The following is a 15,396-nucleotide window of genomic DNA, read 5'->3' as shown; positions in this document are numbered from 1 at the left end:
TTTAAGAAATATTTTTACAAATTTGAAATGTTGTGTTCTCACTTCACATTTGAAATCTTAAATCGGGTTTTTTTTTAATTTTAAAGGAACTATTTTACAAATTTAATTTTAAAATTTAAAATTTGTTTTTTTTTTATATAGTTTTGAACAACCAATTTTACAAATTAAAATGTTTTTTTTGTTCATTCTCAAATTGAAAACCAAATGTTTCTTATTAAAAGTATGAATAATCTGCAATTTTGTTGATGCCTTGATTCGAGCACGTTTTTTCTCTCAGTGCACCTGTTCTCAGTCTCCTTGGCGTCTCTTCTGCTTCTCTGCCCATGCTTTGGCTGGCAATTCGCGTTGGCAACGCACTAAAGTCGGAAAATTCATGAATGCCTGAGAGCGTTTTGGCTGAAGTGCGCGCATCCTGCTAATAAGGCTGCTGCTAACTACGAGCTACGAGCGAAGCCAGGCACAAAAGGACCTCCCTTTTCTTCATCTCTCTCTCTTGCTTTGGTTGAATTTTAATGAAATTAAAGATTACTGAGCTCAACACAACAGCAACGGCAATGGCAACGGCAACAAGAATGCCAACAACAACAACAGACCGTGCTCTGCATCATTATCATAAGTTAAAACAACAAACGTAGGTGGCACATACAAAGCCAGGAATATCCTTGGGAGACTGGGCTACTCGAGTCCTGCCTCTTGACTCTATGCAATTAACATACAGCCAACAGAGTGCTCCACTGAGCACTTCGTTCCCATTTCGTTTTTGATTACGCCAAAGATCTTTACAAACTCGTCTCGACTCGACTTGACTCGACTTCAATTCACAGCACACAATTGCCCAAACAGCATTAGGGAAATGTTTTAACTAGTAGTCTTTCCTTGCACTTCCTTCAATTACTTCTTGCTTGCTTACTTGCCTTTTACAGCTCCACGCACCTTTCTCAGATTGCTCTGGAGATGCTATTACTCTGAAATTAATATAGAACTTGCCATCGCACATATCATAAAAGTGTTGCTTTATTTAAGAAATTAGTCTCCAACTTGCAATAAACTTGGCAATTATTTTAGTTGCTCCGCATTGTTTTTATTTTATATTTCAATTTCGTTGGAGGAATGGAATTTTTCAAATTAAGTTTACATTTTTTAATTTCAATCCATAAAATACTTAAATACTCAAAGTTGTAATAAAGATGGCAATTATTCCCATTTATTTAGTTTATTTCTATTTAATATTTAAATCACTTTTTTAATTTTTCGAATTAGTTTTATACTTCGAATTTGGCATCCAAAAAATACTGAAATCTGTAATACATACTGTATATGAAATGAAATTTGCAATAAAGTTGGAAATTATTCCAACTGCTTTAGCTTATTTCTATTAAATATTCATATTTCTTTGGAGGAATAGAAATTTTCATATTAATTTTATAATTCGAATTTTATATCCATAAAATACTGAAATCCAAAATACATATTATATAGGAAATAAGTAACTCTCTAGCTCAAACTTGTAATAAAGTTGTTAATTATTTCAGTTGACCTACATTATTTTTACTTAATATTCAAATTTCTTTAAGAGAAAAGAATTTTTCAAATTAATTTGAAATTTCTAACTTCAAATTCAAAATAATAAAATACTGAAATCTGTAAAATTTATGTGAAATGAGTAACTCTCTAACTTGAACTTGCTAGAAATTTAGCAATTAATATAGCCTAATCCTATATAATATTCAAAATTTCTTTAGATGATTACAAATTTTCAAATTAAGTCGAATTATTGAATATGAAAATCATAAAATACTGAGATTTTAAATATATGAAAAAAGTAACTTTCTAACTTCAACTTGTAACAAAGTTAGAAATTATTATAGCTGCCTTAGCTTATTTCTATTCAATATTCAAATTTCCTTAAATGAAAAGAATTTTACAAATTCATTTTATATATCAAATTTTCCATTGACATAATACTGAAATTAGTTCAATTCATAAACATAAAGAATAATGAAAGAATATAAGAAACTTTTTATTTTGCTGTCAACTAATTGGATACAATTTGTTTATTCCGTAACCAGATTATTTATATTTAACATTGCTTAGATTATTGTGAATTGTAATGCAAATCAAAGCCATTAAATTTGACACTTTGTGTAAGCGATAAATATTGCAATTGAAATAAAATGTTAAATCAGCAGTTGATGCATCGAATTGAATAATTCAATGCGATAAAAGCTTAGAGGATTTTCAGTGTAAAACAATAGATGAGTTTTCAGTGTAATAACTTTTGCAATTAGTAGGTCATCGTTGGCTTACGTAATGTTGTTCCCCTTAGGTGCCAACGGCATCTCTGGACAATGCCAAATTATACAATCGAATCGAATCGAAGCGAAGCGAAGTGAATCGCATCGAATGTTTGCGCTGTGGACTGTCGATGTGGAGATGTCAATTGGTCAGGGCAGATGTTAAGCCACATTTAGCCACAATTTGCGCATTAAAGCCAGAGCGAGTGACACGAAACGCTTGGCAAATGCATTGCATTACGTATACGCAATGTGCGCTCTGATGTTTTCATAATTAATTGCAAAACTCTTGCGCACAGTCTGCACAATTTCTGCTCAACTGCACATGCAAATCAATGTGAGCATTGCTAGAAGGGGATGGAGGGGGAAAATGAGAGGGGGAGGGGAAGGGGTTAAATGATGATGCTTAAATGCGAAACTGGGGATTTGATTACATAAATTGCATTATTAATTTATGCAGCAGCAGCAGCGACAAATTGACAACAATTGCAGGGCGAAATGCATTTCGTGTTCTCTTTGTGTAGGGAGCAGGAAGTGGGGCAAGGGGAAGGCAACAGTGGAGCTATTACTGGGCTACCGAAAGGTGTAATTACTTTAATGACACTCGACAGCATCTCAATCTCAGTGTCTCTCTTTATTCCCCTCTTTGTCTACCTCGCTGCCAAACTCTAACTAACTCGCTTTTTCTTCACAATCTATTCTTCTCTTTGTATCTCTATTTCTATCTCTATCTCTATCTAAATCTTCACTCATATCTCGCTCTCTGTCTCCTATTTTGTAGCTGTCTGCATTCTTGTCTTACTATTTTCTTCATATCATTCTTACAATACTTTCTGTCGCACTCTCTTTCACATACACTCTTTCTCTCTCTCTCTTTTTCTCTTGCTCTTTCTCTCTCGTTCTCTCTCTCACTGTCTCTTTATCTTTCAACTCTTCTCTAAAAGCAACCACTTATGATATTATGCTAAGCATAATCCCCTAATATATTTTGCATAATGAATGAATAATAAATTCTGTCATGCTCATTGATAATTATTGTCAACATAGGGATGTGTTTTTCCAAAAATCGCATTCCCTATTTCATAATTTGCGAATAATACAGAATTTTCTTGAAACTGAAATTTAACTTCTTGAATTTTTAAATATAATTTCCGATTCCATTTGATGTTAATGTTCAGCGATTAATGATATTCTATTAATTGACTTTTCCCGAAATTTCTGAAATTACGAAGAATTCTAGAGAGTTGCATACAAATAATTGTATATAAAATACATAATTGTAGCTACGAGCAAGGAAACAAAACTCCAAGAGGCGTCGCATAATTTTGGGCAATGTTTAGTATAATTTAATACTAATATTGGTAAAAAATACCATAAATAAACAAAGCAAAATATTGTCAGCTATTAATATAAAATAGTATATTCAAATATAATACTAATACTAGTGAAAAATACCATATATAGGCAATGCAGAATATGGTCACATATAAATATATATTACTTTATTATAATATAATACTAATACCAGGTAAAAATACCATAAATAAACACTACAGAATATAATATATAATACACTATTAGAAAATACCATATATAAACCAAACATATTAATATATAATACCATATTATAATATAGTACTAATACTAGTATAAAATACCATATATTAGCGAAGCAGAATATGGTCACATATTAATATATAATACTTTATTATAATATAATACTAATGCCATACAAAAATACCATAAATAAACAACACAGAATATAATATATAATACTATATTATAATATAATACTAATACTAGTAAAAAATACCATATATTAGCGAAGCAGAATATGGTCACACATAAATATACATATAATACTATATACTATACCAATACTAGTGAAAAATACCATATATAGACAAAGCAGAATATTATCACCTATTAATATACACATAATACTAACACTAATGAAAAATACCATATATATATAAGCGGAACAGAATATTATCACATATTGAATCGTTCTCAACATATGTTGAAATAATTTCGCAATTCAACTAATTGCGTTCTTTTGTGTTAATCTTAATCTCTGACTCATTCTCTAATGTTTCGCCTTTGTGTCTCTTTCTCTCCTGCAGTGCCATATGCAACCGATAAGACTGTGTGAAGTGGTCAAGTGGTCAACAGCAACAGCAACAACAAGCGACAGCAGCTGCCATAACAACAACAACGACAACGAGAACAACAACAACAACAAGAAGTGAAGCTGTATTTGCAATTCTTGACATTGAAATTGTCGTCGCGTTCTCCGTGTGTGTGTGTGCGTGTGTGTGCGTGCGTGAGTGTGTGAGTGCGTGTGCGTGATTAGTGCTTGCGTGTGTGTGTCAGTGTGTGTGTGTGTATGTGAATGTGCGTGTGTGCTCGTGTATTTTAGAGAGTAATCAACTCAAAATGGCGGCCGGCCAGCGCAGTCGAAATGCAGCGCTGCTCAGCGTTCTCCTTGTCGCCTTCGTCGCCGTCGTTGTCGCCTCCTCCTCCACCATCGGCTCAGTCACCGTCAACGTCAACGTCAACGTCATCGCGGCGATGCATCTGTAAGCGAATGCGTAGAGATCGAGTCCAGGAAGCACGCCCAATAGCACATTGTAGAAGGCGAGTCGACTAACTTCATTCAACAGTCGAGTGCAGCAGGTGTTCGAGGTGCAACCATCGGCAATAGAAGCAACATTCAACAGGAACAGGAACAGGAGCAGCCAACAAGCAACACAACCACAACCACAACCACAAAACATAACAACAACAACAACCACAGCAACAACAACAACCACAAACACAAACACAAACAGAGTCATCGCAAGACGGCGACGCGGCGTTGCAAGTAGGCAGCCAAAATGCCTGGCGGACGACGCGGATTGGTTGCGCCACAGAACACATTCCTCGAGAACATAATACGGCGTTCCAACTCGCAGCGTAAGTAGCCCGAAACTTTATTTCAATTATTCCAAAATTTAATAAATTTTAAATGTGAATTAGATAATAGTAAGGAGATTACAAAATGGAGAGAGTACAATAAAATAATATAACGAATAGATTATTTCTCCATCCATTGAATGTCAAAATACATTAACTTTCCATTATAAATGCTTTAACATTTATAAATCTTAAATGAAATTTAGATAATAGTAAGAAGATTAACAGATGTGGAGAGTGCAATAAAATAATATAGCGAATAAATAATTTCTTATTTAGATATTAGTAAAAAGAGTAAACGATGTGGAGAGTAAAAAAAATAGATAATTTCTTTATCCATTGAATCTTCTACTTCACGATTTATTCACAAAATATATCAACTTTCCGTTATAAACACTTTTAAACTTATTAAATTTTAAATCAAATTCGATAATAGTGAGGAAAGTATGTATGCAGATGTGGAAACTGCATAACAATAATATTACTAAGAATTACAACTTCAACTTGAAAATTTATTTATTTTTTTTATATAATAAATTTCAAATGCATATAGTAAGAAGATTAACAGATTTCTTTGTTCATTGAATCATCTTCTTCAAGATTTAGTGACAAAATATATTCATATACTTTCCATTATAAATGCTTTAAAATTTATTAAATTTTAAATCAAACTGGATATTAGTGAAGAGAGAAATAGTTGTGAAGAGTGCATTACAATAATAATACTAATATATCATAATATTGAAACAACTTCAATTTGAAAATTGATTTCTTTTTGTATTTATAAAATTTTAAATCAAATTAGATAATAGTAAGAAGAGTAACAGATGTGAAGAGTGCATTCAAGTGACATTTTATCGATTGAAACAACATCAAAACTGATTGACAAACTATTTCAACTTTCCGTTAAATTTCTAGAATTTTTAATAAATTAGTTAATAGTAAATTAAATTATTTGGGTATTTAATAACATTTAACAGATATGGAAAAATTCATTAAAATAATATTAATAATACCTTTTTTCAAGATTGACAAATATTTGTTTTGTTATTGAATGTCAAATTATATTATGTAATTAAGAGATTAAAAGATGTAGAGAGTGAATTTTAAATATTATTACTAATACAAAATATATTAGAGAAACTTCTGCATTACGATTGCTAGACAAAATGTTGTCTTTCCTTGATAATTGCTTTCAGATTTTTTGAATTTCAAATTCAATTAGTTTTTAATGGACTAAAAGCATTTAACAGTTCTTGAAAGAGTATTTCAATATGATATTTCTATATATATAAAATATCTAGGTCCCTTAAAACAACAACTTTAAGATTAATGCATGAAATTCTGGTGTTCCACTCAAAAATTCTACTTTAAAATTTATTGAATTAATTAATTTTTAAATGATAGTAAGAATATTATTAAGCAACATAGGATATAGAGGTATTATAAAAGTTACATAGATATATTTTGGTATATTTGGATATACCATATAAAAATATCGGTATATTTTTTAATTTTTTATGGTATATATTAAATTAATATATTTGAATTATTATTTGAAAATGTATATCAAACAGTCGAAGACGCTCAACTTTACTTTTCTTACTTATTTAAGATAGCTTCCTATTTTGTCTACTAGAAAATTAAATTATCATTAAAATCTAATTCAAAGTACATTAGATAAACTCGCACAAATATAAGACCAAGCATATTTTAGAGGAGAACAAATATTATTTATTTTCGATTTTGTTTCTTTACCTGATTTTAATCCCGTTAGAAACAACTCTCTAGCATTGCTTTTTTGAGAATGCAAATTCCATTTATTCGCCATCGCTTTGTGCTACATTTAAAGCGAATGCAGATGGGATTTGTTTTTGCTAAATGGAACAGAATCCTTTGGCCACTATTTAATGTCAGTTGAATGATATAATTGAGGCAGATTTTCGGCATTCTTTGGGTGTTACAGCGCTTGGGTATTAAAGCCCTAAGTCCTTCGCTTGCAGTCCATTCAAATGCGCCAAATGGCGGAAATGGCCAGCCACATGTGTGTGTGTGTGTGTGTGTGTGCGGATATCATTTCACACACATGCTGTTATGCATTCACTATTTTGCAAACAGCGCAGAGTGCGACACTCGGCTACAGTCTACTCTACACTTCACTCCACTTCACTTCACTGGACTCCACTTTACCACATTGCGATGCGATCAAATTTGTGGTTTCGAGTGCGGGGGGTAAAGCTTTGCGGTTCTAGTTCAAATTGTAGAGCCAACGGGGGGGGGGGCGGCGGCGGAGAATTGAAGCTGATTCTGATTCTGATACTGACGTCGACGTCGACGTCGCTGTCGATGGCAATGCTGTTGCCAACAGCATGTGAAATGATTTTCCGTTTGGCTGTCAACGCTTACAGCCTCAGGCTGACACCTTGCACACTGTGAGAGGACAGATAAAAGGGGTGCGAGTGCGACAGAGAGGGAGATAGGCGAGGGGACACACTCTCGCACACACACAGTGGCAGTCGTGGCTTCTATAAATAGCTCTCGTTCTCTCCACCAATTTCTCACCTCACCACAAACATGCACACACACACAAACAGAAAAAACGTAGAAGGAGCGAAGGAACGTAGAATGAAGAAGAGTAGGTGGTGGAGGAGGTAAAAGAGGAAGAGTGGAATATTGCTCTGCGCCAATTAAAGCGGCGACGACAACCTGTTGAGCAGCTGAGAGAGAGAGAGAGAGGTGGACAAGCAAAAAGGGAATAGTTAATAGCAATAGCAATGCGAATAGTCATGGGAGACTAGGAATTGGAATTAAAACGGGAAATGCAATAAGCAGCAGGATTGCAAAAGGGATAAAAACAGAGCACAGAGCACAGAACAAAACGAATGCGTATGTGAATAAGAATTCGAATGAGAACGAGAATGGGAATGGGAATGAGTTTGGCATTGCGGTAAAAAGGAATCTAATTACGGTTGCAGATGCAAGTTATTAGTTCTTGGGGTGTACGCAATGAGCTCGAAAATCATTAGCTTAGCTATGGCGAATGAAAAAGAATATTTAATTGAAATGAACAAAGGGCCAAATCCAATAAGAGGCAGACGCTTCGCAACCAAATTAAAAATGTTGACTATGCGAATAACCAAAGAGAAATGAACAAATGTTTCATTACTAATTTCATTAGAGATATATTCTGATACAATAGAAGTATCATAACAATGTTACACTAGCCATCCTTGGCATATGAAAAACTAAAAAAAAAATATATATATACATACATATGTATATTTTAGAACATTTAAATACATCGAATATTTAATTTCACATGAATTAAGAAGCATAAAAAGTAAACGCGAGCTAAAAACATTTTCACACAAACAATAATGCAGAGCTCTCCTCTCGCACTTACTTCCTTTGCTTTCTCACCAGCAATATAGTTGTTGTTGTGATTTTCTCTCTGCTTTTGCAAATACAAATGTACATTTATGTTGATACATCGCTGACAAAGTCTGTGTGATAGACACGATCAGCAAACGCATGCTTTGACAGTTGAATACTGCGTTCTCGCTTGCACTTGTATTTGGGCTTTGCTCCTTGCTTTTACAAATGCAGATGAGCCTCTACTCTAATATGTGAGCACATGTGTGTGTTAAATTCGATAAACGAACGCTTGCTTTGGTAGACTATGTCGCTTTCGCTCACACTCGCAAGTAAACAGAGTTGTTGTGGAGATTTGCTCTGTGCTTTGAACGTTGACTAGCGTGCTTTCTCTCCCACCCACAACCAAGCATAGTCGTTGTGGAGATTTGCTCTCTGCTTTTGCAAATGAAGTGTGACACGATCAGCGAATGCTTGCTTTGAACGTTGACTATCGCGAACTCGCTTGCTTTCGAAAACAAACTTTGCCTTTGCAAATCCAGATGTTTTCTCTTTTAAATATGCGTGTTTGCATTCTCCTTAAGATTTTCGTTGTGGAAAGTGCCTTGGAATTGCGTTTAAATTGGAATTCGGTACTGTTCTGATTTAAATTGTTTTCACCTGGCTAGATATAAATATATTTTTCGAGTCATTAAAGTTAAGCCCAGACTGCGTTAAACTCATTTAAATTGTAAATAGTTGCGTAAAATTAACAAAATAAACTACAACAACGGCGCTCAATCAATATCGAATTTTATGCACACTTAAGCTATCGCTATAAAAAATAATGGTTGATTAAGTAGCTTTACTAATTGCTTTTTACGGTGGCTTTTTCGCTTGGCAGGTTCGCCAAATAATCGCAGCTAATGATGTCGCACGAAATGAACAGACACACACACACACACACACACACACAAACATGTCCAAATAATCAAAATAATTACATTTCACTTTGCTGTCACAATCGAGCAATGAAACAGCTAATAACGCAATTTAAATACGCGCTATAGTATTTAATTATTATCATGGCAGTGTCAGCATAAAAAAAATTTTCAAATAAATTGAATTAATTAAATTTAAAAAGAAATTGAGAAATAAAATGAAATTGGCATATCAAAAATATATATTTTGTATTTTATTTTTTTGTGAGACTTCGTTTTATTCAACTTATTTTCTACCATTTTTTTAAAGCTAAGTTTTAATCGCATTACCAGTATGGCAAAGCTTGTTGTATTCATATTTACAAGATTTATATTAAAAAATTCAATTACTAAATTTAGACTACATCAAAATTGACTATTCACAATAGCTTTATATTATATAAATTGCGTACACTATTGCAATTAATGAATAAAACATTGCATACTTTTATGGGCACAATAAATTGAGCTCCTCATATTATGTATACAAATGCATATATGTATATACGAATAAGTATATTTGGAAGACAAATAATTGTTTTTTATGCAGTTAACATTGTGAAAATGCGAAATGATTAACAAATACTTACATAAATATCTAATTATCATATGTTGATAAGTATTTCCAAAATGGTAAACAAAATATTTAACAATTTTTATAAAGTCACCTATAAAAATCAATTTTTTTCTATATGACCGAAAACATTATTCGATCTTTAAGTATTGCTCTAACTAGATATTGCACTTCGGATACAAAATTCTCGAATTTCAATTTAAGTTTACAGTGTTTTTAGTTATAGCTTAGCTTATAGAGCTGAGAAGAATCAATTTTAACATGTTCAGAAGTCTCGGGTTCAAATACTGCGCAATTCAATGAAAGGTTGAACTTCAAAAAATAACAAAACTAATAAAAAATAAACAAGAAAAAACTTGTACTCTCAATATTTTTCAATCTTGAATGAATTATTGAATTTTAGCGAAATTGTATTTATTTTTATTTATTTTAATTAATGGCTCAACATAAATGTGAAACATTTAAATATAATTGCCAAAAACGAAGTTTTTTTTTCATCAGGAGAAGAAATAAATTGAATGGTACCAAATTCCATTTTGTTACGTTGCTTTGTTTGATGTTTTTATGAGAATATCAATTATTATTGATATGTTATAATGACATTTTTGAATTTGTAAAATGCAAAAATGCAAATGTGTTTTGTACTGAGTCATTTACTTAAGAACATTTTTAAGTTCCTTTGACTCTGGAACTTTCTTCTTCTTTTCGAATCCATCAGACTGGTTGTCATACATCTTTCGCTTCATCGAGAGTCGTTCCTCAACATTAGATTCCGATTCTTTATTGGCAACTGCTTTCTCAACTTTCTCCAACTGCTCTGCATTGCCAGAGATCTCGTTAGCGACTTCTTGAATTTCCCCAGCAGCATCAGCCATTTCCTTTGCTTCGACTTTCTTGTTGCTATCCGGCTTGCTCTCTATCTCATTGTTCTCATCGATGACCAACTTGTTCTCAGAGTCATCGACATCGGGCTCCTTCTTCACAAATGTCTCATCGCCTTCCTCCTCCTCTTGTTCATTCTCCATCGAAGACTCGGATGTTTCAGAGAGTTCCTCAACTTTAGGTGGTGGCTGGCGTCGAGGAACTGGAGAAGTAATGATCGGTCTCATGGGAGACGATTCCGGTGTGCTACTCCGGGAACGGGAACGAGAACGAGAGCTAGTGGGTGTTAAAAATGTCGAGGCTTCATCAGCCGATTCAAAACTCTCTTCCTCGTTCTCAGTTTCAGTCTTGATCTCCTTAATCTCGATCAATATCTTAACATTCAACTGGCCAGCTTCATCAGCCGATTCAAAACTCTCTTCCTCGTTCTCAGTCTCAGTCTCAGTCTTGATCTCCTTATTCTCGATCAATATCTCAACATTCAACTTGCCAGCTTCATCGTCTAATTGGAGCTTTACCTCCTCCTCCTGCACAGAATGAACTTCAATCTCCTCCAAAGGCTCCAACTTGATTTGGACTTCAGACTCAACTTCAGACTCAACTTCAGACTCAACTTTGGCTGTGGCAGCTTCTTTGTTCTCAGCCACAAGTTCTGTAAGCTTCTCAGCAACGTCCAAAAGTTGTTTCTCAATCAAATTCTCCATTATGTGCGAGACTTGTCGATGATTTGAACAGAGAATCAAAATCAAAATTGAATTATTAAAATTGATACAAGAATTCCTCGTTGCTTGAACAAGCTGTAGGAGAAAGTGAATATATAAATAAGTAATGATAATAATTATATATAATAAGTATACATACATAAAAAAAAAAGTTAAAGTTAAAAGTTAATCAATCTAAAAAGCGAACTGAAGTAGTCTCGATAGAAGAATAAGAAGAGTATAGATAAATCGATTATGAAATACGCAACCCGCTTAACTTTATATATTTATTTTTATATTAATTTAATATAATTAATATAATAATAATAATTTCAAGAAAACCACGTGAATGACAGTTAATATATGTAAAAACTTCTAGAACTTCAACTTTAAAATTAGTTGCACGGGTTTTCTTTAAAATAATTGAAAAGACTTTGCAAGTTCAATAAAAAAAATGCTACAATTCTTGACTATCACGCAATAAATTGTCTGCACTTCACTTATCTTCACTTTAATCACCTTTAAAATGCACCACAAATAAATTCGAAGAAAAAATTTGTAACTTTTTAAATTCCCGACACTTTATGCTTTGTGCACAGAAAGAGCGAACTAAAATATTTTTTTGACAGCAATCAACGAAGTCAACTTTTCAAGGCTTACTTGACACAGGAATTCTGGAAAGTTCGAAACAGGAAAAGAAAATATACTAAATGTCAGTATTAAAATATCGAATTATGTTATCAATTTGAGCTGTCAGATCGGCGATGAATTTTCATTTTAAAAGGATGAAAAATTGTAAACGCTGGAGGTTGTTGGAGATTAATGTTAAAGCGAACGTAAGATGACAGGCAAAAGTGTGATGTTAGTGGCATGTTAATGATTTGACAAGCTCATCTATTAACGTTCACCCGGCAAAAGGGAAATATTAGTTAACTCGCAAGGAAATTGTAATCATTGGCTTTGGGCATCGAGGGTGTGGGGGTGTGGGGGAAGCATTACAAGCGCCTAGATATCATAGAGAGATGTCAACTTAAGTTTTGCCAAATGCCATTCAAGGTTTCCACAAGGCCGAAGTGTGTCAATCAGGTCGACACACAGGGCAAAAGGGTGGAGGGCAGAGGGCAGAGGGGAAGAGTGCGAGTAGTGTATAATAAGCAAAGATTTTATATTCATACGGCAAAGACTTTAGCCACATGGCTCACTTGCTATCTCCCTCTCTCTCTCGCTCTCTCGTGCTCTCTCGCTTTTCCCTTCAATGTCTCGCAGTCGAAAGCGGATTACCAGAGCAGCCAAATCAGACATTAAGCCTTTTCCAAAAGGATTTGGGAGCCAAGAGCAAAGTGAATGTCGACAAAATAAAAGCAAATTCGAAATAGAGAATATAAGAGGAGCCTAGCATAGCGAAAGAGAAAAAGAGCGAGAGATAGAAGGATGCTAAGGTTAGTTAAGGAAACTGCACGGAATATTTCTGATTTTCTTCTCGTTTTCAGTCTATGCTTTCTTTTCTTTTTTTTTTTTGTATATTCTTGTGTTTTGTTCGAGCTGCAAAGCGTAAAGTGAAAATGCCATAAAGGAAATGCACACAGAGGGAACGGAGAATGGAGAACAAATGGATGTGATGGAAGTGAAAGGGAATGAGACTGAGCAGAGCTGAGGATAAGGATAAGGACTCAAGTGTAGTATAGTTGAGAATGAGCTAAAGGAAGTGGAAATGGAAATGGATGTGGAAGTGGAAGTGGGAAGTGTAGCATATTAAGTCGAGGCAAATTGCGTTTGGTGAGCTCAGTTTTTAGGGTCTTAGATTCTAATGTGGATTTCATGGCAGAGCGAGAGAGAGACAAAAGGAAAAGCTCAAAATAGGCGCAAAAAAGTCAAATGCGAATGAGAATACGAGCAATGAAACCAGACGAAAAGTCGCGACGACCGAAAGCAAAACAAACTCAAATTTTTACGTAAGAGAGGAAAAAGTCTTTGATTATACATATTTCTTCTTTGTTTTTTGTTGGGTTAAGACCGAACAATCGTTGAAACACATTTCGATTGCTCACACACACACACACACTCATATACACACGCATGGCTTGAGGCTACTTCACAGTTTTTCCGCCAACTGTAATTCAATGAAGGAGAAACAAGAAAGCCAAAAACGAAAATGAAAACGAAAAAGAAAAGAAATACTACAGGAGCCCTGCATACATTGTGTTTACGTGCTTTGGCCAAACATTTGCATATCCAATCGCATGTTAAAAACAGACGCCCCCCGTCCCCCTTCTCCTTTGTCCCATGTTTCTTCCTTCGCCTCGGTAGGCACATTACGCATACGCCGCATACGCCAACGCTGCTGCCAACGTCCGTCGGCCTGCTTCGATGGCATTTTCAATCATGATTCTTGGTCGAAACTTCCCTCGTTCCCCCCCGCTCCCCACTCCACTGTTTGTTTGGGTCGATTGCTGTTTTTCGGGTGGCACTTTTTGGCCAAAAACGTTATTCGGCAACGTTAACAAATTGTTGGGGGCCATAAACAAAGCGAAGCCTCGTGATTAACTGCCACCCACTCTCTCTTCATACACAAAAATTGAGCTGCCAGCGAAATTTTGCACAATATATATATGTATATAGTATATATATAATGCAATATAATAACAAAAACTTATTAAAGAGCTCCCAGCTGACTAGCTGACTAGCCTTATCGCCGCTTCAACTTGATGCCAGGTATTGACAATGAAAACTGCTTAGCATCATGCTTCTCTCTCTCTCTAAAGCTATTTAAGAATTACACAAATGGAAATTCCATTCATATTTAGCTTTAACTATAAAACTGATTTATTTCAGTGAATGCCCCAAAGGTGTTGAATGTGCAATTTCTTAAATCTCCGCTTACATTTTTCAACATAATTTACACAATCTTAAACGAAATATTACAATTTTCTCTTTGCTCTCTGGCCGAGAGGCATTTTCCTGCTCTATGCAAAGTATTTAATATTCATTTTAGTTAAAGTTGAAAATATTGCACACACACAAATTGAGACAATGCTTGAGGCCTTTTTGTATTTTGTATTTTGTATTTTGATTTTTGTTTTCAGTTTTTTCGACTTCGACTTCGAGTTGTTGGCTCAGCCTGAAGGGCTTTTCACTCTGGTAGAAAACAATCTATGAATATTTATAAATTGCTGCAAATTTTACTTAATATTGAGAGTGAATGAATTTTCAAAATTTGAAATCACTTTTCGCTTGCAAATAACTGCAAATTCATTAAACTGAATTGTTTTGTTTATTATACTATACAATATACTATATTTTATACTCTAAAATATACTTTATACTATAATATTTACTCTTTAATATAACACACTAATGAAAATACTTCAATCTCTATCATCTGCGTACTCATTAAAATAAACAATTGATTTGTTTGTTTTGGTATTTATGTATGCTTATACTTATACTAAAGTATACTTAGTTACTTACTATATACTATGTAAAATATATTTATATACTATACTACAATAGAAACACTTTAGTCGGTATCGAAAGCTCGCTTTAAGTTTTTATACCCTACCCATAGGGTAGAAGGGTATTATAACTTTGTGCCGGCAGGAAATGTGATGAATGAAACGATAAAGCCATGTCCGTCTGTCCGTCCGTCCGTATGAAACACT

General features: G+C 34.0%; 3 protein-coding genes across 3 annotated transcripts in view; 1 reads left to right on the top strand and 2 right to left on the bottom strand.

The window, feature by feature from the left end:
* Positions 1 to 15,396, top strand: part of LOC132795886 (potassium voltage-gated channel protein eag) — an 85,401-nt gene that overhangs the window by 17,027 nt on the left and 52,978 nt on the right. Inside the window, 1 exon segment of the mRNA XM_060806824.1 lies at positions 4,418 to 5,249. Within this exon segment, the coding sequence (XP_060662807.1) occupies positions 5,171 to 5,249 (79 nt within the window). The 5' untranslated portion in view covers positions 4,418 to 5,170.
* Positions 1 to 15,396, bottom strand: part of LOC132795887 (glucose dehydrogenase [FAD, quinone]-like) — a 130,644-nt gene that overhangs the window by 64,758 nt on the left and 50,490 nt on the right. The window lies entirely within an intron of this gene.
* On the bottom strand, positions 10,628 to 12,359 carry LOC132795804 (eukaryotic translation initiation factor 5B-like). The gene is made up of 2 exons (XM_060806706.1): positions 12,257 to 12,359; positions 10,628 to 11,833 (listed from the first exon to the last, which is right to left on the bottom strand). The coding sequence occupies exon 2, from the start codon at positions 11,738 to 11,740 to the stop codon at positions 10,808 to 10,810; it is 933 nt and encodes a 310-aa protein (XP_060662689.1). The 5' UTR covers positions 11,741 to 11,833; positions 12,257 to 12,359; the 3' UTR covers positions 10,628 to 10,807.

Source organism: Drosophila nasuta, chromosome X, assembly GCF_023558535.2.
Source record: "Drosophila nasuta strain 15112-1781.00 chromosome X, ASM2355853v1, whole genome shotgun sequence".
In the NCBI taxonomy this organism is placed as follows: Eukaryota; Metazoa; Arthropoda; class Insecta; order Diptera; family Drosophilidae; genus Drosophila; species Drosophila nasuta.
The sequence above is the reverse complement of the archived record's forward strand: the minus strand, read 5'-3'. Positions and strand labels throughout refer to the sequence as shown.